Here is a 26,585-nt window from a genome sequence, read left to right as displayed (position 1 = left end):
TTTATACCGTGTATTCTCCGTTTAAATTCATGCACCGAACCGTGAACCCCGTACCGATTCGGTTCGAAACGAATACATGTACCGTTCCACCCCTACAGCTGTGCCCAACTCAGGAACCTGGTAGCTAGCTTCGAGGGCTTTTTCAAACATTGTGGCAGTTTTATTTTTCCACGGCACACCAAACAAGTGGTCACGGCACACTTGGGAAACACTGCATTAGCTACACAAGTACAGATGCAGAAATATAGGCTGTAATAATTAATTGCATATTTGTATAAATGTAGTTTGTGTTGCTGTCAAAATACAATTATAAATACTAACAATAGCATTTTAATAAAGTTTTATTCTCTCACATACTAAAATGAGACCACCTCGATGACCTTTACAGACGACGAGGCAGCTATAGTTCCCAGCCGATCCCTGTATCACAGTGTTGTCGTGGTGCTACACATGACAAGAGAGTTAAATGAAATCAAACACAAATCTGTTTCCCCCTTCTTTCAATTTTACATCTGCAATTTTTTATTTTTGCATTCAAGTGTATTAGAATGCTTAATTTACATGTTAAATTCTCAGTTTTTCTCTTTCTCTTTTATTCAGAACCTTTTTCACCTCTTGTGAGTTTGCTATGATCACAGGATATAACTATTTAAATGTTTGTCAGAAAATTATAATCTGGTGTCTACAGATTCCTCGGGTCATGCTGGATCTGGATCATGCTGGATCCTCCTCACCTACGTAACAACTATAGGCAAACACAATGTCCATAAGCTATCAACACAAATAATTCTAGTTTCTTGTGTCCTTTTTGAAAACATGCATTAAGCATTCAAAGTGCTGGAGGAAAATGTAAGTGAACCCTTGGAGTTAATAGCTTGTTGAACCTCATTTGACAGCAATTACTTCAAGCAAGCGCTTTTAGCAGTTCTGAATCAGACATGCACATTGTTTGGAAGGAATTTTTGCCCAATCCCCTTTACAAAACGGGTTCAACTTTTGTAGGATGTCTGGTGTGAACCACTTTCTTGAGGTCATTCCACAGCACCTCTATAAGGTTAAGGTCTGGGCTTTGACTAGGCCACTCCAAATGGTGCATTTTTTTTTCTTAATCCAGTCTGCGGTGGATTTACTTCGATGCTTAAGGTAATTGTTCTGCTGCATCAATCAACTTCTACTAAGCTTCAACTTATGGACAGCCACCCTGACATTATCCTGTAGGATATTTTGGTAAACTTTGATGATAGCAAGTGGTTCAGGCCCTGAGGCAGCAAAGCATGCCCAAATCATGATGTTCCCTCCACCTTACTCCACTTTTGGGATGATGTTTTGATGCTGATAAGCTGTGCCCTTTTTGCACCATAGTATTTTTCCCGAACAATTCAACTTTTGTTTGAATCAGTCCATAAAATATTTTCCCAGTAGCACTGGGGTTTGCCAAGGTGCTCTTTTGCAAACTTTAGGCTCACAGCAATGTTTTTTTTTTCGGGGGAGCAGCGGCTTCCTCCATGGTGTCCTTGAGATTGTTTTGTATCCCTTTTCAGCCTTATGAAGTGCAACATCTCTTGATGGGATATCTTCAGAGAGGTCCTTCTTAATGCATTGTTCATAAGAGCTGATGCTTCTTAAAGGGATAGTAGAAAATTCTGTCATCATTTACTAACCCACATGTTGTTTTTTATTTTAAAGAACACAAAAGAAGATATTTTGATAAATGATGGTACTCAGACAGCTGTTTGTAACCATTGACTTCCATAATAGAAAAACTAAATGTTATGGAGGTAGTGTGCTAAATAATGAAAAAGATGCATATAATGGAATGGAAAAAATGAAAAGTGCATATAATGGAAAAGAAGATATTTTGATAAATGATGGTAAGCACACAGTTGACGGAACCCATTGAATTCCATCATATTTGTTTCCTCTACTATGAAAGCCAGTAGTTACAATCAGCTGCGTGCTTACCATCATTTATCAAAATATCTTCTTTTCCATTATATGCACTTTTGTGCCGATTTCGAATATAACACAGAAGTCTTACCACCTGCCACTCATGACTAGGGATGGGTATTGTTTGGTTTTTTTTTTTTTTGATACCGGTGCCAAATCGATACTTTTAAAACTGTTCCGGTGCCTAAACGGTGCCTAAAAGCGGTACTTTGAAAAAAGAGTCACAAAAAGATGGTAGATGAAAGTACAGCATAAAACACAATGAAAATTCTTCTCTGTTTGTCATAATTTGTTCATTAATGATTTGCCTAAAGCACCATCATCTTTTAAGACCTGCATTCTTGATTTCTTCTTTATGAGATTTTTGATTTGGGAATTAAATAATATCTTCTCAACACTCCACTTTGAGCTCAGAAAAATGTTCTATGATTAGTTGTTAATTATCTGTTTAATGATTGGTTAAAGCCTACGCGGCTGCCGCTCACAAAAATATAAAGGTCGAGTTCTAATCGAAAGTGATCCTCCCTATGTCCTATTCCCTTTGAAGATCAGATCTCTTGAACTCTAGAGAAAGTTGCGCAATTGTGTCTCATAGTGTGGCTAATTTAACACACTTGGCAAATAGAGCAATAAAATACAGCGTCTTTTTCTCTTTATTTTTTATCGACTGTTCATGCGACATCCTCTTCGTAAAGTGCCCTTCAATGGAGCAAAACGGCATTTGGAATTCATCCCAAATATTTTCTTATCGGCTTGTGAAACCATTCACATTTTGAAGCTTTCTGCTTGTCTCCGATGAACTTGACACCCGTGACTGCCGCGGCCCATCTCAGGCCAATATCAGCCGAAGTACTAATAAAAACATTAGTGAGGTAATACGTTTTAGCAAATCCTCTGAAGAAATGTTACCATTTTAGCAAAATAAGCTGCTGTCAGATCAATTGCGGCATTCACACGCTCCTATGAGGATCTCATTTTCCAAATTGTTCTTTTAAGTCAGAATATAAAAATAACCTGGACATATGTTCTTACAAAATTTGTTCGATTTGTATTATTAGGGATGTGCAGATGAGGATTTTTTCACATTTTAAACTTACTAAACACAGCACATATTTTAAATTAAAATATATTTGGCAAAGAAGTTTAAAAGTTTGCTACATTTAATCTTTAACATTAGATTATTTAATATTTCCATTTATTAATACAATAATTTTTTAAAATGTTTGTTTATTATTACTCTTAATGAAAAACTCAACTCCAATAAAATAGTAGCTCCAATGACAAACTTGCTTATATTACTTATTTATTAATAAAACGAATTCGAAGGATGGTGTCTACGTTAAAACACAAATAAATGAAAGATTTAATTGACATAATTTTTCATTACTACGAATGCTTATTTGTTAATTATTATTTTTTTATTAAAACAGAACAACAATAAATGAGTAAAATGACTCGCTTATATTAAACAAAATGTTTAACAAAAACGAATAGACGGAAAACATTTTACCCGCCCTATAACATAAATAAATCTAAAGATCCTTAGATTTTTCAAAACACACTTTTTTTATCAATATAAAACTACAACAATGTAAAATATGAACAAACTCACCAAAGTTAAGCGAAGGAATCAAACTTGAATCTTATGTATTATATCAAAGCTTTCCGACTTTCACATTCAAGTGAATTTTGTAAGTCAGGAAATTATTTACACCATATGAGTGCAGTATAATTTAACTAGCGATTGTACTGTGCTTGTGTGATTATGCTTTTTGTGCTACAGAGAGCAAAATACTTCAGTCAACCATTCATGCATTTAAGAGGCACCGAAATGAGGCACCGAAATCTGTGTTCTGATTCGGTCCGGTATGTACCGCCCATTTAGGCTTCGTGCTTCGGTACCAACCCTACTCATGACCCATTTGGGACTTTTCAATGAAATACAGCGTTAAACAAACATACGTGCAAAACTCTGCTGCTGCCCTGGATAAACAAACTATGTTTCGTGATTGTGTGAACACAAATAGTCAGCAAACTCAGAGTTAATGTGCTGGGGAGGAAACTGATATCAGTGATGACCCGCTGGTTTAGGGGGCGGAACAGTAAGGCAAGATATTCTTTCTTGGTCACTCAAGGTTGCGAAAAAGTATCAATCCGCAGCCAGTACACCATCAGAAAGCATTTTCAGCGCGGCTGGAAACATTATAACCCCAATAAGGTTCCTCACTTGCTACAATAAACATGCACATAGGCACCAATCTCGTGGGTACTCTGAAATGGCCAAGCACATATGCTCAATTGTTTCACATTTGCTTCACATTTCACCTCTTAAACCACGCCAAAAGCGTGACTGTGCAGCTTTCCTCCTATTTTCAAAGCGTTTGGGCACTCCAGAGCATCTGTCGTTGCTAAGTAAGCTAAACATTGCTTGGCGTTGTGAGGAGCACCCACCGGCCGCAAAAGAAATCCTTACCTATAATCTAATACGTGTTAAATATTTTATATTTTACACTATTTTTATGGATTATAAATAAGCCTATGCATCAATGAGCGTGTGCACACGCCCACACAAACATCTATAGGTATAACCTGTTCAATCTAGCTTCATGTTCAATCATGCTTCACTGTAAAAAATGCTTTGCTGCCTTAAAGGAACAAAACTTGTGGCTAAAACTGGTACTGCAATCTCACAACTGGTTGCCAATACACAAAATGACAACATAAACATCAGTTGAGGGCTGCAACTCCACTTCTTAAATGACAATATCCTGGCCGGACCACTGTTGTCAGTGATATAAGTTTTTGAAATGAAAATGATTTCTTAATGTCTAGTGACATATCAGAGCCATTTTATGATTAATTGATATAGATTTCTTACATACTGTTCCTTTAAAAAACTTGGATTTACAAGTCATTTCAACTTACTATTATTTATCTTGACTAGAGATTAGTTTTGATAACTACAGGTGAGTGGTTTTAACTTATAAAATTAAGTTGCCTTTTCTCAACTATATTTTATAAGTTGTGACAACTCATTTCTGTTGACATGACGTGTAAAGAGTTGATTTAACAAAAAATGTTAAGGCAGCAAAGTATTTTTTACAGCGTAGCTAAATCATGGTAACATAATGTTAAATCCTGCTACCATTATGTTAACATCATGCTTACTTCTTACTAGGGCCATGTTAAATCATGCGAACATAATGGTAAGATGTTAACTTTAAGCATTATGTTATCTTCATGTTAAATCATGTTAGCATTAGGGATGGGTACCGAAACCCGGTATTAAACTGGCCCCGGGGCTAAATTATAAAAGCCCGTAGTATCAGTAAGATCTGACGCTATCGGTTCTGCTTTCGGTCCTGGAGAAAAAAATAAAAATAAATGTACTATGTATTCTTGCTTAATAATGTTTTCGTGCACATTTTATCTCACCAAACATTTCTAATTTGCGATAATATTATGATGTTTGTTTGTGAGATCTGCGAGATCTCTCATGCACGCCGCAGAGGCTGTCTGTCACACGCACGCACACAACAACAACGAGCGCTGCGCACGCATAACAGCATGAAACTCCCGCTTAATACAAAGAGTGACGATGGCGGATAGAGCAAAACGTTCAAAAGTGCGGTTATACTTTACTAGAGTTGATGCAGACAACGCATTGTCATATAGGTAAGTGCAACAAGATGTTTGCATGTAAGGGCGGAACCACAAGCAATCTGATAAAGCATCTTTCAAAAGTGCATTACAGACAGAAACTGTGTCCCAATTCAAGGGCTGTGACTTTCTAAGCATGCAACCTTACAAGGCGAGCACTCTGTCTTTCAAGGTGCCAGCCTCAGAAGTCCGCGAAGAGAACTGAAATGAGACGGTCTAATCCTCGGAGGACCCATAATTTGCGTCACCTGCTGCACGCGCCCACTGCGCCTGTCAGGCATTTATGCTAAAATCGTGTTGAATCAACGTTGTCCACGTCATTAAAATAAATGTACAATCTCCCTAATTGGTTTGCTTACCTTAGGTTGAAATTCTGTTGATTTCTTTTGGGAGAAATGACTTTATGCATTCAACATATTTTCTACTTGTTTTTAAAATCCCAAATAAAGAAAAATCAGTATGTAAACCTTTATTTGGCTAAATGCACAGCACTTCAAGTTAGTTTACAAAATAGCCTACATATAAATATCCTATTTAGAGTATTTTTTCTGCAGCTTTCACGCTGGTGCCTTAACAAATATATGTATATTATTTAGAAATGATATCCAGAAATTAAGTAAGGGATAATGTTAGGGATGCACCGAATATTCGGCCACCGAAAATTTTCGGCCGAAAATAGCCCAAAAGAGCATTTTTATCCGAAAGACTTTTATCACCGAAACAATACGGCCGAAATGTTGTGATGACGCAAACAGAAACCGCGCCCTGCACGTGCTTGTCTGAAGCAACATGTATGCGGCGTGGATGTATTTAACCGCAAAAAGGCGCTAAAGTACGCACAGAGGCACATGCGGTTGTGTCCGGTCCAGACGTGATCATCACAGTGAGTACTCTCTTCAAAGATCAGAACTCTTGATGTGTAAACTTTAGAGAGAGTCGCGCAAATGTGTCTCATACTGTATAGTCCATTAACATACATGTGCAGAATAAAGCAATGAAAAACAACGTAACGTTTTTATGCTGCGCTGTTTGGGATTCGCCTTCGTTCTCTGTGTGCGCGCGTGTTTAACAGTGCCCTCAATAGTGCACACACTAGTGAGACGCAAACAAGCGAACGTAAAATCTTTCTGTTATTGACAGGGCACATATAAACAAAATTATCTCCAAAGTATTCTTTTTCTAATAAAAACATTTGTTTATGTCTTAATAGATTACAGTCATAAACCAGTCTCTGCTTATTTAACTAGTCTAACAAAGAGACAAATAGCTCTAAAAATAATAATATATTTAATTTATACATTAAAGACAGTGTTATGACTCATTTAATTCGATTTCTGTACCTAATGCTAATGTTAGCCCTTATTAATGTGCAGCTTTGTTCTTTTTTATAAATGTTTGTAATTTCTTTATTTGTTATTAGATTTTCCCCACCCCCTTTTTGCTGATCTGAAAAATAATCCGATCCGTGCCTCAAAAACTGTAATGTGATCTGAACCGTGAGTTCTGTGATCTGTCACACACCCCTAGTAAAGGTAGTACACAGTGATAGCCATAAATGCATTTGTACTAATAATTGGCATAATAATTTATTTCGGTGTTTCGGTTTCGGTTTTTTCGGCCTTGGTTTCCTCATTTTCGGTTTTCGGTTTCGGCCAAGAATTTTCATTTCGGTGCATCCCTAGATAATGTAGAGGCAGCCGGTAGTTATTGGGAAATAAGCCCCGACAGTGTGATCAGGACCCGACGCGAAGCGGAGGGTCTTGTATCACACTGAAGGGGCTTATTTCCCAATAACTACCGGCTGCCTCTACATTATCCCGCTTATTACACGGCTACTTGCCACATAAGAAAAAAAAATGGACATGAATATGAATTTGAAACATTTTATTGGCATATTTGTTTTAAATTAACATTTTTATCCTTCCGCGAAACTTTGCACAGATGCATAAAATGATCGTAATACCTTATTAAGATCCTCTGCTTCATACTTGTCTGTCTCCATTTTTTTCTCTTTAACCAGTCTTTGAGAAGTTTTAATGCCCATTCTGTATTTTTGTGTGTGTTGGCTTCGTAGCTGTCATGCTATATTTTGTCAAGTTCAGTCTCAGTAAGCTTCTGTGTCTTGTCGTGGTTGTCGAGTGTTTGTCACAAGATGGCGCCAAACAGACAGTAATCTTTATTGATCTTTATTGGCGCGGAGCGATTTTACTCGTGCAAGTAGTCCGGCTATGCGTTATTATTTTGGAGCGGTTATTATTTGAAAAGAACGAACCTGCAAATGTCTCGACTGACCAATCAGAATCAAGCATTCTAGAGAGCTGTGTAATAATTTGTAATAATGGAATGCAGACACATAATTAACTTCATCATGTGAACACAGGTTCATGATCAAATGTTAACATTGGCCAAAGTACCGACAAGAATACCGTTAAAGTACCGGACCGTTAAGTAGTATCGGTAAGAGTAGTATTACCGTTAAAACCTTAACGATACCCATCCCTAGTTAGCATCATGCTAGCTTTCTGTTATATCATGTTACCTTCATGTTAAATCATGCTACATTTATGCCGAACCATGTTAACATCTTGCTAGCTTCATACTAATTCATGCTAGCTTCATGCTAAATTATGCTATCTTTAAGGAGGGTGAAAAACCACCTGAAAAATCCTATAGACTTAACATTAGGGGTGGGAATCACAGGGTACCTTATGATACAAGTCGATACATGGCTCGCTATAACGATAGTATGACAATGCGTCGATTCTCAGATAATCAATGCTTGCTAATCCTATGATGACACATCACAATATATGCCAAACTCAAAACCTGCATTTTTTTTACCAGGAGTACTGAATTTTCCTGACTTCACATTATAGGAGTGCGAACTGAAATTTAGGGGCACACCTTATATTAATAAATGCAATTGTCTTCTATCCAGTAGGGGTGACCCCGAATAATTGAAGATTTGATTGATATGAGAAGCCTTATTCGACTAATCTCACAGTCAAATTGTTGCAGATGTGTTATGAAATGAGGATCATTCAATTTTGGCCGTATATGGGTGCACACATTATCTGATTTCACATATAACAGCTTTCTCCCAATATATTAAAGGTTACATAGAATGATTGAACAGAGTATTTATCCTTGTTCTGTGATGTGACATGTAGACAAAAATGTTTTTGTTTGGGTCTGTAATGCCTTACAGAAGCTTCCTAAAAACCTCTCTCAGATAGCTCTATTAGGGTGGGGGATTTTAAACAAGTGGTTTTGCACCAATTGGCTACCCCTACTGGCTTAACTTGAAATCTCATTACTGTTTGCTGACACTCAAAAAATGTAGCCAATTATTTTAAAGTGGAAGGGGCAGTTAGATGCCTGTGATGTCATAAGCATCAGTTTTTCAGATTGGGCTGTTTTCTGGCTGACATTTCTAAAAGAGGAATTTCTATGACTGAGATGTTAAGCATGTCTAGCACTTTTTGTATGTTTGTGAATGCGGGTAGACTACCATTATTCAACAAAGACAGGGTAAAAATGGGTTTTCATTCTCTGTCCCATTTAATATACAGCATATTATGACAATGCTGCAAATAATATGTGAAGTAGCAGCTTTCAATAAATATTTTTAAAATGCGTTAATAAATCCAACAACCCCTGTGACCGGGCTACACGTTCATAAGAGGTTTCTATGTTAATAACCTTTGCCTCTTTGTTTCTGGTTATATTTTATTATTTCTTTATTTCATTTATAAATCACTCTGGGTTATCTGATTTAACTATTTGGCTTGTGTTTTGTTTTCTTGCACTTGAGGCATTTTGCACATATTTGTTCTGCACCTTGTTACTTTTGACCTTATTTTATAAAAAAAAATGTATTTATACTATTATAAACGTAAATTCTAATTTAAGTCTGTACATTTTGGATTACTTTTCGTTGTATCGATGTTGCGCAATTGGGTGCTGGCCATGCTTGCGCATGCAATTTAGCCGAACGGGCTAGGTGCTCTGCGTCTCAAATTTAGGAGTTCATCAAACTAAACATTAAAAAACGGATATATGATATTCGACGGGTATAAGTTTTAAAATGTATTTAAAACAAAGTGGTTAACTACAAAACAGGTAAGCAGTTTCTTTAAATTTCGGTGATGAAACGGAAACTATCTGCACCAAACCTATATTTATGCCTGACACGACTGTCTTTCTTGTTATTTAATATTATGGTCGGTCGGTGTTCACTTTCAAATGAAAGCAAAGAGATTTCTCATTTGTCGTGTTTTTTTTGTCATGAATGCTTTGAGGTGCTAAATCTCCAAATTAAATAAAAACACTGAATTGTAGCCGGGGTTTCCAAGGCAGGATCACCTTTGTTATTTTTTTAGGTTTAGTTATCAAAAAAAATTTTGTGTGATGTTCTGTATATCGTGGCATTAAAATGTTTTGAGGAATAATTAAACAATTGTTGCCTTACATTTTACCTTATAAAAAAAAACTACTATCCAGTTTTCTTGACCTGTGCACCTGATACCTTTATTCTTATACCTTTCTTATACCTATATATTTATATCTGTAATGTTGGTGTTAATTTATAAGTTCTCTCGCTCTCTCTATCTCTTACTTTTACAATGTCTAATGACCCCGCACCTTCTCGTGGCTGAATCTGTGTGTAACATTAAGTTCACAGGCTGCATAGTCTATCAATAGAATACTGAGCTCATGTTGACAAAAAATAAACACGTTGTGCAAATGAGCTGTAAAAACACGGTCGCACATTCCGTTTATATGGCTGAGGCATCTATTATTTTATGTGCATCCCCCATCCTATCCTAAACTCTTTCGGACTTAACGTTTGTTCACGTTTCCCTTATTCCCATTATTCATGCGTTTAGTGCCACTCCGAGAAGCCATTAAGTAATGAGGCTGGGAAATCTGTTTTAGAATTTATCATATTTTATGAATTTATTTGATAGTTGATGCCAGCGTTTGATTATCGCATCGCCTGAGTAGGCATGGGCCGGTTACCGGTTTCAAGGTATACCGAGGTTTAAAACAGTCAAGGTTTCAAAACCACTAAAATGTTCTGTGATACCGTCTCCAGGGTATGAGCTGTGCTTATACAAAATTCATTTAATCATGAAGTCATGTGATTGATTTGATGTTTACATTTAATATACATTACGAAAATATTATATGTGTTGAAAGCATATTATTATAATTGGCCAACCTTAAAACTTAAAACTAAACTAAAAACTAAACCTTTAAAAACTAAACGCTAAACGATCAACATTTTGAGGCATCAGGGAGAAACGCAGTCATGTTACAACTTTCTGATGAGGAACTCGTGGCAGAAGCCATTTCTCATTCCAATTGAGAAACGACCAGAAGTATTTCCTTGTCTTTTTCGAAACAAATATTGTTGCATCGTCCCTCTCTCCCTCGCCACCAGGATTTTTTGCAATGCCGCTCGTTTTTCCTCTCTTTTGTGTGAAAATTGTCGCTCCAAATCCAAGTAAACCGATGTGTTTAGGTCTGCCGCTTTGTAATACGTCACGCAGCAAATGAGGAAGAGAGAAGAGAGAAACGCTCGGATCTGATTGGTGAATGAATAGGGATTGGTGAATGAATAGGGTTTGGTTTTACACTGTGTGAGTTTGAGCAAGTTTGACTGCTATAGCATCCTGGATTGTAATGTAAATACCATAGACAGTAAAAGAAAGGTACGTAACACGTGAATGCAGCATCTGAATACAGGGAACTATATGCAAGATAATCGCCGTCATTTATAAAGAAGATCGCATTTATGTATGAATCAAGATTGTGAGTTTATATAAAAAATTGCCTTAAAGGAGAATTGAACCCGTGTCATATGTCCGTGACATTAACACGGTGCCACAGAGTCACACAACAGAAGTTGCTCTCTACACTCCTGAAGTAGCCTCCAGCAAAATTCACGTAAAAAAAATAGTGTGGAGGAAGTGACGTATGCCGTAAACTTAGATACATTATCCAAATTATTGACAAAAAATAATTAAATTAATGAAAAATTGAATCAAATTTTAAACAAATCATGTTATGAATATTAAAAAATATTGAATTGTTTGGTTTAACATGTGATGTGAGATTATGACTGTGTACTTCAACTAGTGGGGTCACTGTGTCCATTTCTTTTACTGTCTATGTTTAAGTCATGCATGCATCATGCTTGCTTCATGCTAAATCATTTTAACATCATGCTAACTTTATGTTCACTCATGTTATATCATGCCACTTCATGTCAAATCATGCGACTTCATACTAAATCATGCCAGCTTCATGTTAAATCCTGATAGCTTCATGTAAATTTATGCTAACTAGATTACTAAACCAGGCTTCATAAAAATTTGAACATCTGTTAAACTGTTTGAAATGTTCAGGCCAGGCTTTGTCAAGCCAACATAAACTTTTCTGTTTTGTTTTATTTATTTAATTTATTTCATTTACAAATTTTTTTGTGTCCAGAACACTCATGCTCTGACATCATGATAGCAGTTCTAATCAAAGGCCAGCATGGTTTTAGTTTCTGGCTTGCGGTACACCCCCAAAATCCTGTCATTTACTCACACTCAAAAGTTTACGATCCCTGAATTGTCATATTTAGGTGAATTACCTCTTTGTTAGTGCTTCTTCAATATAGTGATTTTCTAACTGTTTGAAATTCAAGACAATCATCATAAATTAAGAACTTGATACTTAATTATACATTATCATTAAGGGTTTACAAACTTCCTCCATCAGGTTTAAATTTTAGATTTAGTGTCGTGGTAGTGGAATTTTGCCATTATGCCCTCTTTGTGAATCTCATTAATAGTCAGAATTCTTGGTACCACTCAAGTATCCAAATTTTGCGCCAAACAAATGGTGATTAATTGCGTTTCCATACTTGGCCGTGTGATGGTCTGTTGAATCCTCATCTCATCACTGCATTTCCACACTAACTTTAACCAGCTTCCCCCCATTACCCCTCTTCTTCCATTTTTGTAACATAATTAGCTTTCGTATTTGAACTGCACTGGGGATTTCTAATGCTAATCTCTCTGTCCTAGACCTCTTAACTTTTTTAAAACCCCTTTCCTACCAATTGAGAACTACTGGGGTTAAAACAGCGCTTGCCTACCTCATTATCAGCATTTTGAATTGAGCTTCACTTGTTTCATAAATCTCTATTAAAACCTACATTTGCATGATGCACATACTGAACTTAAGTCCTCTATTTGGAAAGATTTAAGTGATTTCCCCAAACTTACAGATTAATTGCCTTCCACAGCCCAGGATTTTTAAAGATTTCAGTGAGATAACTTTGCTACAGAACACAACAAACTGAAGTTGTAGCAATGTTATAGATTTGCACTGTATTCACTCTGATGTGCTGTGCCTTGATTTCTCTCTGGAGCTAATATATTGGACATTTTACCAGAATTTTACTATCAAACGTTTAGCAATATAGCTAGATTCAGATGTGCCTAATAAAAATACAGCTAAATAAATCCACCACATTACATACATTACTGTCACTTCATCATGCCACAGCTGATGGCATTAATGAAACATAACGCCTAGGCCCATAAATACACTTATACCCAGATTGCTTGTGACTAAAGGGTGTCTTGACTGATCACTCATGTTGCTCTTTTAAACAGAAAGCGACAGCACAAGAGCAGGAGATAAACAACCAAGTCCAGCGATTGCGTGGCTGTGAGGAGGAGTGTGGTCTAATGAAGAATGAACTGGCAGCTCTGCAGCACCGACTGGGGAATAAGAGTCGACAACTTAAGGTTTGGACAAATTTTCACTTTTAAATCGCTGTCTCTGTGTCTGTGACACCAGGAAGAGAGAAAGGGAAAAACTGACAAGCCCCTGGAGGCAATTGCCTAAGGGCTCAAAATGCAGGGGCTGCCGGGGGAGGGGGTTGGGTGCAGGGTGGCGTCAGCAACGACAGAAGCTGCTAAAAAAGCGGCTTTCTCAATAAATTCTCAAAAACTTTCTCAATAAATTCTTAATGACTACCGAGTAGTGAAAAGTATGTGTATGTGATGTGGCTTCTTCTTAATTACATTCTGATGGGACTGGCATGATTAATTGATAAAGTGAAGATCTGGGGAGGAAGTGTCTTTGCAGGGTCTCTCTGTTAGTAAAGGGAGCGAAGTATAGCAATGGGGAAAAAAGGAGCAGGAGATCGGCATCAAAGGCAGACGGGCAGTACTAATGGGCCTGTAGTGGAGCTATTCTCATTAGAGCTGTCATTAGTGCTAAAGAAGGCTCCTTTACAGGGCTACCTGTGTGGGGTTTGTCTTGCCCTGCCGGCATAGGTGAGCTCCAAAGCTTCAACCTTCACTCTCCAGTCCTGCCTGATCTGACTTTCTTTCATCCTGATACTGTGACCATCTTTCATTCCCCTGGCAGGAAGCGAGGAGGCAGGCTGAGGAGAGCGAGAAAGAGGACAGGCGTGCCCTACAGGAAGCCAGGCAGCAATTAGACGCCCAGCGCTCGGCCTCTCAGGCAGAGCTGGAGAGGTTGCGGGACCAAGAGGCTGCCAGCTGTAGCAGAGTCAAGGTCCTTCTCACTGATTTTTTTTCCTTCTGCATGCTTTCTAAGAGGATTTATTTAAATGAACTTGTCTCACAATACACAAATGTTAAATATTGATAGAAATGGGGGTGGGCGAAATAATGAGTTTACCATGGCTCAACAGTAGTAGTGTATCTCATTCAACCTCACCAGAGCTACTTAATATGTACGTGTGGCTCTGAATCGGTCCTGACCAATGTCCCAGCTCTTAGTGACTCGGGTTATAATGAACCACTATAGCAGGAGCCAGTACTGCTGTTGTTTGTGTTCCATAGGGTCTTGTTCAGCATTTGTGTATGTTTAATAGGCCTTCTGTCCTTACGGGTTGAGTGTCACTGAAGCACCTGTGTGATGCATACAAATCTGTTCATGTCACTCTCCATGGGGAAGGGCAGAGGCTGGCCTTGGTGGACTGTAAACTCTATCTAGTCTAATTAAATTGGACTGTAGTGGTGCTCAGACTGTGTCCTTTGCTCCTGTGTTTTCTCTCTCTCAGCGCCCCTGTCTGCGCTGGCTAGTTTTTAATGAGTACTGCCCCATGCTCTCTCTGGCCTGAGCGTTTGATGCTCAGCATCTGTTTGCTTCTCATTATCTCCATCAGCTTCTGTGATATGCTGCTGATAGGATTCCTATCTGGGTGCATGCTTTGTCCTTTTGTTACTCTCTGTTGTCTTTCTTTTGTTTTTTATTAGGTCATACATCCGCTCTCTTTGAAATGTCAGTAAGTTGCGATTGAGCATTCTCTGATTTTCTTTGTGTTTTTCAGAATTTGGAAGAGGAAGTGTTTAGATGTAGACAGGAAGTGCTAGAGGCTCAAAGTCGCTCAACTGCACTCTCCCTTCAGGTTACCTCTGCAGAACAGAAAGTCACTGACAAAGATCAACACCTCGATCAACTAAAGTAAGCTGCAGATGCACAGCCCTGACTCTGTTTTAAACATAATCACTGTTCAAAAGAGTTGATTGTGATGTGTGTGTCCAGGCAGAAAATGCAGGACTTGCAGTGTTTGTACAAGCAGAGTGTTGAGCATGCAGAACAACAGGCCCAACTCATTCAGCAGCTGGAGGGGCTTAACCTGGACACGCAAATAGTTTTACGAAGCCAGGAAGAGGCCCATACAGCAGATGCCATTTCATACCAGAAGGTACAGGTCACTTTTGCAGATGATCTTGGCGTATGTCCTCACAAGTCCTGGTTGAACCCCAGGAGGGCTGAACCTGTGTTCTAGCAAGGACTTCACTACATTAGCTGAGCTTGTCCTTCTCTGTCTGTCTTTGCTGTGACAGCTCTACAGCGAGCTGAGCATGTCATATCAGACCCTCCGGCAGAGAGAAGAGCAGAGCTGCCAGCGGGAAGCAGACCTCTGCACGCAGCTCAGCCAAAGAGATCAGCAGGTCCAGGAACTCCAGGCACAGCTGCAGAGTTTCACAGCGGCTGTGGGGCATCGTGAGGTGAGTTCATGTGGGGAGCACCAAAACAGATTTACATCACGCTCAGTGCCCTTTGTATATAGAAAGTAAAATGAATGAGGACTTGGCAAACCCACACAACATACTTTTTACTCTTTCCTTTTCCCCCAAACCACATCCACAATAAATGGAATGCCTTGCAGAAAGACAAAAATGAGAAGAGATTTTGTTCATTTCTGCCAGGCTTTATGCTCTCTGACAAAAAAAAAATGACATAACATTGCCAGAGATTCCCTGAGAACGCATATGCATTTTTTGCTCTGGCTTAGTAGATCTTGCACTTTTGGATCCCATAATATCCTTCCATCACAAATAATCTTGTAAATAATCTTCTATTCGTGATTGAATGCAGAAGTATATAAATTGTCTCCTGTTGTTATGGGTTGAATCCATTCTCCGGATCTATACCCATACAAATATGCAAAGTATCATCGTTTCCTTTGTTCAACTTTTACACTCCTGTTCTTGTGTCTAATTACATTAGCCTTGGATGCAAGCAGTGAAGCCCAAGACACCCTAGACAGGGCTCCAGATGGCAGCTAACTGGTCGCATCTTATGACCATTTTTCTTGCCGGTGTGACTAAATTTTGTTAGGGGTTGCACTGGTGCGACTTCAAAATTGGGCAAAATTTGATTATGCGCTGCTGTTTTCAGTTTTAAATGAGAAACACCAAAAGCTAAGTACTCAAATTGGGATGAAACTGCGCTAACCTATAACCACATTAAACAGCCTCATCATTCTAAACCTCACTGATAAAAACAGAAAACATTGTGCCATGCTAAAATTAGAAGGGTTTTTAATCCACATATCATGACAAAATTTTACTTTGCATTTACTGTTAAAAGCAAACTGTAGTAACCATGGTGTTATTGTAGAAATGTTAGGTATTAAATATATTATCAAATTATACTCGGGTACATTTACATTAAATTAAGCGTAGCCCTTATTAAATCTAGTAAAGTCCCCCTGTAGTCAATAATTTTATTGCTTTAAACTCATCTCTGAGCATCATAATAGCATATAAAAGTTTGACCTGTCACAGTAATTTCTTCATGCTTTAAAACAGCTTAAATGTAACTCTACACCCTTGCCTTATTTAGTATATGCAGATCTATAAATATGCAAATTAGTCCCTGCCTCTACTTAATCGCACAGCTCAGGCCTTAGATATGAATATGCGAATTAGTGCCCACCTCCACTATTTTGCACCACATCGGACCATGGGTATATATGTAAATAGATGCTACATTCGGCAGTTTCAGACACATAACTGCTAAGTTGGATTTCATACTATGCATACGTGAACTGCACGTTTGCGGCACTTATCTTTCAGCGCTGATGTTAACGGGTTACAGCATTCACACTGCACTTGTGAGCATCACAAGCATCCATACAAAATTCTAAAATCCCTGGTAGCCCTTCAAGCAGGCACTCTTTAATTTTGGGTAGCCTCAAATGAATGCAAGTAGCACGAATAAAAAAGACATTCTTTTTAATGTAGAAAATTGATAATTCAATGCAATTTCCATGCAAGCCAACTATTCCTGCTCATCTCCACACTGGATCTACTCATAGTTTGGATCATATATGTTTTTTCAGTCACAGATTGGATCATGTTCCGATCAGAAAAATAGGGGCTACGGTCGCTTTAAGAACGAGTTCTGCATGGAACCACATAGGCCTATAGCCTAATGCAGGGGTCTCAAAATCAAACTGGCTTGAGGCCATTTCTAAAATGGACATGTTGTCGGGGTGCTGCAGACCTATTTTAACATAAAAACACAATGTTTCTGCACTTAAATTCTATTATTTAACATATAAAAATTCTTAAAAAATATAAACAATACTTTCAATGCTTTTTATACATTATTTTATAACATTAAGTAAATCTTTTCTTAACCTTATCTTAACTTTTTCTTTTAAAACCTTGCACTAAACTATCAAATTCAATTCCTGAATACATCTATGATCTATTTATATGCGTTTCGGTTTATTTTAGATTTTTTTGAGTATTGACTTAATTATGCTAAATCCCTGTATAAATGTATATTACTGCTCTTTGTGTAACTCCATAGCAAGTGAATAATGATATATTACAGTAGATATACTTCATTATACTCATATTAAGATGAGAGTGAGCTGCATACACAGACTACTTTTATTTTTGCACATTTTTCCTCATCTTTCCTCTTTTCATAACCTGGGCACCTGTTGATGGCTCTTTCCTCAGGAGTTTAATATGTGTTGCCTACATATCCCGCTTGTGTCGCCAATGGAAGCTGTGACTTAAACAAATCTCTCAGCAGCTCTTCTAACAGCTGAGTAACCCCGAATTATAGCTCTTCTCTTGACGAACACTCTAAAGACCCGACTAGATTAAATGATCGATTGGAGACAATGATATGATTGACTTGAGGTGCAGATTAGAAAACTGATCATGCATTCCGTTATTCTCGTTGCTCATGGTTGCATAGTGATGGAAGATGCACTTTTGAAAGAACAAAGAAGCCCCTTGGCTCGTGTTCAACTTGCATTTTTAGACGCGACATGTGAACAGACCATTAAATGTTTACATCAATAATCAAACTTTAATAAAACTAAGTAAATCTATCTGCGAGCCGGATTATGTTATATTTTTTTACATCAGAGGCGGCCTGCTGAGAGGGGGAGGAATAGTTTGAGACCACTGGTCTAATGTCACAAATTACATTTCTTTCTTAACTGATTATGTTCACTTCAAGACAAATATATATTTTTTAATAATTTGTTACATTTATATAGTGCTTTTCTGCAGCACTCAAAGCGCTTTACATATGAAAGGGGGATTCTCCTCAACCACCACCAATGTGCAGCATCCACATGGATGATGCGACGGCAGCCATATTGCGCCAGAACGCCCACCACACACCAGCTTAAGTTTTTGTAGGAAAACAGGTCGAGATTATTTTGTGTGTATGTGTCTAGTAAAGACATAAGAATACATTTTGTATAGGCGAAGAAAATTTTATTCACTGGGTATGAAATCTATCATGTTTAAACTTGCTGCCGGATATTACACTTGTTACCTTAGGATAGTAATGACTGACCATCATAAATAGAATGAAAAGAAAGAGAACCTATACTCACACGGCAAAAAAAAGTGCTTCACTGGATGAATTAATTAGCTTTTCCAAATAAAACTTAATTATCGGAGTCAGGATCTAAATGAAAGTAAACTTTTTTTTCACTAACATGACTCCTCTCACTGACAGCTGTCAAAAATAAAGGACGTTAGGTAATGGAGCGCAGGTGAGAGATGCACACATTCATATTTGTGGAGCAATGCTAAGCTTCAAGCTTGAAAGTATATTAAAATAAATTGATATACAAAGGAATTTTAACACTTTTAACTGTATTTAACTTATTCAGGCATATTTTTAATATGTCTCAACTATTCATGGAGTGTCAGTGATTTAATATTTAATGGCAGAATTTAATTGATAATTATAATGTTTGAGTTTCCATGGTCAAATAAATACCATTACGTGAACGTTGCGCTTCTTTCTGGTCAGTTTCTATCTCATTTAACATTTTAATTTAGGCTACTTGAAAACACGTACAAACCATAATAACATTAACCACATAAAACAATGCGTTACTGTAATTCCACTACTTTTAGCAGTAACAAGCATGTAACAAAGTATTTTTTAAGTAACGCAATTACAATTACTGAAATGTAAATTTAAATGAGTTTGTTACTCACGTTACTCTATTTTGTAAAAAAAATAACACTTGCGGACAAGACATTTCTGATCTAACATCGCAGGATCGTGGTGGGCGGCACAGTGAATTATTAAACTTCATCATGGCCGACAGTGTATATAGAATGAACATGAAAAATCTTAACAGGCCAACATACATTTGTTTAAAATTGTGCGCAAGTCATAACCCATCTGGTCTCATTTGTAAATTATCTTTGCCATCAATTTGAATTTGTAGCCCACAAAAGCAATAAATCTGAGAAATGTTAAAATATTCTCAGATGTTCAGCTTCATGGAAGAGAACAATCCGCGATTGTTGTTTCCAGTAAAATATTCACACTGCGCTGTACACCCGTGTTAAAACTCCATAGTATGTGTGAGTGCGCATTTAGTTTCAGTTTCAGTTTTACTCGCTCAGTATCCGACAAAACAATCCACTCGCTCTGTGTCCATCCAACAAAACAATCCACGAACGAAAAAATATAGAAACATAAAAAATATAGAAACAATATATGACCAAAGAGCGCACTACCCGCCGCAAGCTTCACAAGCTGTTTCCCAATTGAAGGGCTGCGACCTTCTAAGCATGCAACCTTAAAAGGTGAGCACTCAGTCTTTCAAGGTGGCAGCCTCAGAATTTCGCAAAGAGAACTGAAATGAGACGGTCTAACCTTCGGAGTACCCATAATTTGCGTCACCTGCTGTACGCGCACACCGGGCCTGTCAGCAGGACACAGCGGAGACGTTTCCGACTTATTAAAATAAATATGGAATCAGAAAAATTATAATTTATTTTAGAAAATATGACACGTTGACACAATTGTCTCCACATTCTTAAAGAGACAGTACACAATTTTATATAATATATATATATATATATATATATATTTATATATATATATATTTATATTATATATTTTGAATGTAAACATACAGAATATTCGTCAAATGGTCTAAATGATATACATAAAAAATAAGCTTACATATTAAGATAATTTCTAACAAAAATATTCAAAGGCTGAATCTAAAGCAAAATAGGCTCCTACAGTATTTGATATATTAGAGTCTTACATGTAAAATAGCCCATCCATATCATTTTATTGTTTGACTTTTCATTACTGTTTATATTTACATTTTAAAAGCAGACATAAAAGTAACTTAAAAGTTACTTTCCTTAGTAACTAATTACTTTTGATATACAGTAACTGGTAGAGTAATTAAATTACTTTTAAAAGAAGTAACTAGTAACTCTAATTATTAATTTTCAGTAACTTGCCCAGCAGTGTTAACAACATAATAAATAAATAAACAACATAATCAGCAAGAACTAACAACAGTTCATGGTTGATATAGAAATAATAAACAAAGTAAGCAAAGGAACAAAAACGTTTAAGTTCAGGCAGAGCAAACCAAAAGCCACTTATTAACTCTTTCCCCTTCCAGCGTTTTTTTTTTTTTAAAGTTGCCAGCCAGAGAAAGCATTTTTCATGATTTTTTAGAAAAGTTTAATGTCTTACAGAAAATGTTCTTCTTAAAATATATAAATATACAATATATCAAATGAAAGAACAGGTCCTCTGCTTTCAAACAAAAACCATTTCATCCTACCTTCATTTGTTTTATTTTTGTCACCTTTTAAAATATGGGTAGGCTTCTTTAAAAACACCAAATTTTGAGCAAAAAGAAGAGATCCTCAAAACTTACATGGACATACAGCTGTTTGCGCTAGAGCGATACTTTCCGGTTTTAAAAGTTGCGAAACGGCGCCAGTGGATAAAGCCAGAAATACTCGTCATTGGCAGGGAAGCGTTGTCTCTTAATTGACGAGTTAACTTGTCAATAGTGGGGAAAGAGTTAAGGCAGACTAAAACAGTGGAGTCGGCATGGTCGTCCAAATGTTTCACACGGATTTTGTTGTTGATGAAAAATTAGAATGCGAGTGAAAGTAAAGTTCAGGTTACGTTACACCAGCAGAAACGGACACTGCAGATAAACAAAGATAAAGCCTTTAATGCAAAAATGTAAAGCTTAAAATGTGAACATCACATTTGTTGCAGTTTCTAGTTATTCTCTGCTGTTGGCTTCTCTGTAGTACTGTATAATATGGGATTCCGGTTACCGCGAGAGCCTTAAATCATGTGGCTAAAACAGCTGTATTCCTTTGTGATTGACAGCTATTTATCCAGCGCGTCCCCCGCACAGGATCCGATCACACAGAAGCCACTTGATGTTGACAAATGTAAACGTGCCGTGTCCTCATATACTGATGCTTGAATCTGCATGATCGGATAATGGAGATTGCATCATTTCAGTATGCACAAGATTGTATATTATGCATTTTAAAATTAAATGTTTTATACGAGTGCGTGACAGCAGCGTGCAAGCGAGCTCCACCCATACATTCTTTAGATTGGCTGTGATTTTTGACAGATTTTGTCACATCTCTTATGGACACAGTGAAAGAGCTGAAGCTATCAGTCCACACGTTAACTTGTAGTCAGTGGAAAATTGTTAAATGTGAGAGTTCTAGCAGTAATTGCTGGTTAGAATGTAGAAGTCTCTGGGCTGTTGCTGGAAAGTTTGACGGAGTAGTATCAATGGTTCAGTTAGTAAATACAACTAGGCTTTTGCCCAATTTCCATGGTGTAGATTTAGTCTAACATTGTGTCTGTTTGTATGAATGTGTGGCACGCTTAAAAGGAACATTACATCTCAAGCAGATGCAATAATCCTAGTACACTTTATGCAATGTATTGCTTTGAATATGAAATTGTGTTTACTTGACACATGTAGTGGCTGCCTTTCTGTTTTGTTTCTTAACTGTTTTACCTACAGACATCAAAGCGAACTTATCAGTTATCCCAAGATGTAACACAGTCAAGAGAGCTTTCTGTTCCCAGCTATAATTGCACTGGCTGGGATGTGTATTCTATCGTAATTTGAAATTCTGTATCAACTTCTTTCTGAACACCTGTTAAATTCTAATGCACAGGTTGTTAGAGCTTTATTTGAATTTTAAATGTTAGGAATGATCAAAGTACTGATCAGCAGAGGGAGTCGAGCAGGACCAGACTTTCATTTGAATAAGGGAGGAGTGATGGAGTAAGAGAAATCCAAGAGGAAGCAAAAAAAGCCCATTGTGGTTAGTCGGGGACAAATAACAGCTCAAAGTCCACCAGATGCAGGAGTTGCTGTCGTTGCTGTGGTTACTGAAGAAATGTAACCTGCCTTATGCAGGGCTCGCAAAATGTTAAAATCCCTTGTAGTCCTTCGCGCAGGCAGTTGTTGGTAGCCAGAAATGAAAGCAAGTAGCCCAAATAAAAAAAGACATTACTTCTAATGTAGTATATTAAGACAAAACATATATCACAAATAACACAAATAACACATAAAATAATCAAATTACAATCATCAGATAAGTCACAGATAAGATAATGCCACTTGATGTTGGGCATAGCAAAGTTGTGTTCCTCAATTAGTTTTTACCACGGGCCCAATTTTGTCAATACAAAGCCTATAGTGCCACTGACCTCAATGTTTGCTCTGCTATTCTTCTTGTTGTTTTTGATGCTGTTGTTTTTTAACATAAAATCTGGATTTTCATGCAAGACAACTGTTCCTGCTCATCTCCATACTGTACTTGCCATTTAATAGTGGTTCACAAAACTAGTTTTAGAATCAAATAATCCTAGAGATCTATGTAACAATTGTATTGTAATTTAAAGAGCACGTTGTTAAAAACAAAGTTATTGTGTGTACAATCTGTGTGTTTATTATAGTCCAAGAAAAGAGATTTAATTTGGAAAGATAACTTGTGTCATTATTTACTTTTATTATTATCGTGAATCTGATAATTGGTGTTCTTTTAATGATGGATTTAGGTAACGCCTATATTACTTACCTTCTCCAGAATGAATGCAAAATCAATCATAGCTGTAAAAGTATATTGTTAATTATTCTTTAAGAAGAAACCCCAGTGCTTCTACAGAATGCAAATATTTCAAGTGCTTTGCTACATGTTCTCTCTCTTTAGTTCCTGTGGCAGTCTGTGTTTGGTCTCTGCTTAGAAAATTGCAACTTCTAATTTTCCGTCAGTCTTAGTACACAATGTAACTACAGAAGAGTCAAGTTTTAAATAGGAAAAATAGCGAAACACTTTGTTGCACAGTTCTATGCTGGTGAATGATCTCAGCTTCTGAGTGGATATTTGACGTGCTCCCTGATCTCTGGTTTAATACAGTTTTCAGACATTTCTCATTGTGATGGTTTATATGCATTTAAAACCCGCAATTTGAGAGGCTGAACGATATATCTTGTTGGGATGAGGAGCGGGAATTTTCGTTTATTATAGCTCAAATGAGCACGTGACGCGATATTCTTTTATGCTGCTGAATGATCTCCGTTTCAACGCAGTAAGTAACGAGCTAACTTACCTTATATCTGCTTCAGTCCAGTTTGCTGACATTTCTCGTCGTGAATGTTGTAAATCCCTTATTTTAAAGAGTTGAACCAACTTCATGATGCCCTCACTATGGCACGTGCGTCATTGTTTATACGTCTCATTTATCATTTCCTGATAACTGCTTCAATCCAGTTTGCAATATTTCTCGTGGTGAATGTTTATATGCATGTTATCTCTCGTTGTAAGGAGCTGAACCATAACTTGTGTTGTGATGACGTGCCCATCCTCACTACGACATGCCCATTATGGCATTCTTTCGGCTTTTTGTTCACACAGAGGGTTATCCGTGTATCTGACTAGGTCCTCTTTCCGGCAACGATCCCAGAAGATTAACGGGACGAGTTTGTGTTCACACAGACGCTTGTCTGGCAATTTTACGGGTATTTTCTGGGACCAGAGGTCTGTGTGAATGGGGTTATAAAGGACTGCCCGGTGGCCCGGGGCAAGCGTGAGACTTGTTCAGGCCAGTAAAAAGTATTGTCACTTGCCCGATCGGGCCAGTGCATCACCCTCAGTTACCAAAATAAATTTTCATTAATATATATTGTTTAACATCTTGGAAGCATACATTTACAATATTTTGCACAGTTTGCTGTCAGTTTACAGGTAAAGCAGAAAAGTTGGGAGCCTTATTTCGTTGGAACATGTCTGTTATATATGTATACAATAGATTTGACTTTTGATTTATTATTTTAAAATATGTGACACTGCTTTTTTATTGAGGCCAGTGAAAATTTTGGTAGGGCAAGTGAAAACCTGAACCATTGGCCCGACTGGGCCAGTATAAAAAATCTTTGCGTTGAGCCCTGGCATTGCATTTAATACCGCAGTTATACAAGCGCCCATGGTGGTTAAATGCATAGAATATAAATTAACATGTATTTTATAATTTTCATGCTGTGATTCTTTTTCCCTTATAGCATACTGCTTTTATGTTTGTTCTAAAATCTATTTCCTAAAAATACTTTTATTACATTGCTTTGTTCCCATCTTTCATTGTAGTTTTAATGTTGTAGGATTTTCCATTACTTGAAACACAAAATAAGTAATATATTTATATATAACAACATGTAAGTAAAAACATAGAGTCATATGAAGACGCATAGTTAATAGGAAAGGAAACGGAGACTTGACTACGTACAATATGTTTTCTTGTATTTGGCCCAAGTGTTCTTGTGGGCGTGAAGATTAAGCGTGCATGTAGATTTATTTACCCGATGTTCACGCCGCCAGCGATTCTCTGGAATCCTCAAGCAGAGGTTTCCGCCTTCTGATTGTTTGGTGCGGAACATTTTCGCCTTGTGATTGGTTGCCGCCGGATCGCGTCATAGCTCATTTGCACCAAAACATATTAGTTTTTTTAGGCTACTTAAAATGTATATTTAAATATTTTTCTTTAAATAAAATGAATACATAATCACTCTACAATTAACATTAACTGAATTTAAAGAAACAAAGTTCTTTTCGTGATCTTTATTTTAAGCATTATTATCGTGATTCTCATTTTATTCAGAATCGTGCAGCTCTAGTGTGAAGTTGAGTGAGCTTCTTTAATCAATTTCTCTGAATTGAGCATGTTTAGTAACAACACCAGCAGCTGTACTCTCACATACTGTAATATTAATGTGCGACTGCACGTCAGTTTAATTGCGTCAGTTCTCCACCTTGCCTCATTTCTCCCGCTTGCTTTTTTAGCAACTCGCAAGTGGACAAAAGAGACGGATTTAAAAACACCAAGTGTAAATGGGAATATGTCTCTCTGTTCCACTTATAATCCAATCGACCAAATGTGTCTTAATACCAGGTGTAAAAATGTTGTGAAGACACCGCTTAACTGCTGCTGCCTACAAGAGGCCACTGACTGAAGTGGAGGGGGTTGGCTGGTGTCACTACACAGTGACCTGGGTCACCAGTAGCAGCACGCTCTGCTGGACAAACAAGTATTTACATCATTCAAAAGCATCTCTTTGTTCTGTGAAAAACGTTCATATCGGTTTCATATCTGCGGTATATACGCCAATACAGATATATCTGCGACATGCTCATATCGGCCGATAAATTCGGCAAATCAATAAATCGGTTGGGCTCTGGTAAAATGTCAATATTTCTTTCATTGATTGTATAGTCCTTTTCAGCAGTAACCACATAAACCAACGGCTTTTGTGAAACACAGTTAATTAAACTCACTTAAATAACAGTAGAGTCCTTTTACAGTAGTTTATTTCTGATAACAAGCAAAATTAATAAAAAGTAAATTACCTCAGTATGTACCATACATAAAGTACCTAAAAACTACACTGTATAAAATAAATTTTGCAATTTTAACTTTAGCTCAATGTTAACTACAGATTCACTGCCAAACCTCCCTTCACATAGCGATCCATGATCACCGTCTCCCCTCATCTTTAGGAAACAAAAAACATTTGTTATTTTCAACAAACAGAGACTGGTAGTTACGTTCCGTTTAGACACGTAACCGCGACAATGCACGTGTTTCCAATGAAACCGTCTAGAGCTCTGGAAGGAACACTGAAATGTTTAACATAAGTTATCTTATAATTACATTAACATGTTTCCGCAGAGGTAACATGTTAAGTTTATTTTAAGAAAACATATTTCAATCATGTGGAACCAGTGTCTATAATTGAATTACGTAAATCCAACAATAATTTTTTTTCAGTTAATAGGCAAACACATTAG

At 37.2% G+C, this 26,585-nt stretch overlaps 1 protein-coding gene across 2 annotated transcripts in view; it reads left to right on the top strand.

Annotated features, from left to right (window-relative positions):
- Positions 1-26,585, top strand: part of cntln (centlein, centrosomal protein) — a 164,139-nt gene that overhangs the window by 29,111 nt on the left and 108,443 nt on the right. For both annotated transcript variants that reach the window (XM_065254834.2, XM_065254833.2), the window contains exons 5-9: positions 13,284-13,418; positions 14,047-14,196; positions 14,978-15,111; positions 15,193-15,355; positions 15,498-15,662. In XM_065254834.2, the coding sequence (XP_065110906.2) occupies positions 13,284-13,418; positions 14,047-14,196; positions 14,978-15,111; positions 15,193-15,355; positions 15,498-15,662 (747 nt within the window). The remainder of the gene's footprint in view (positions 1-13,283; positions 13,419-14,046; positions 14,197-14,977; positions 15,112-15,192; positions 15,356-15,497; positions 15,663-26,585) is intronic.

This window comes from Paramisgurnus dabryanus, chromosome 4, assembly GCF_030506205.2.
Source record: "Paramisgurnus dabryanus chromosome 4, PD_genome_1.1, whole genome shotgun sequence".
NCBI lineage: Eukaryota > Metazoa > Chordata > Actinopteri > Cypriniformes > Cobitidae > Paramisgurnus > Paramisgurnus dabryanus.
This window is presented reverse-complemented; position numbering and strand designations above follow the sequence as displayed.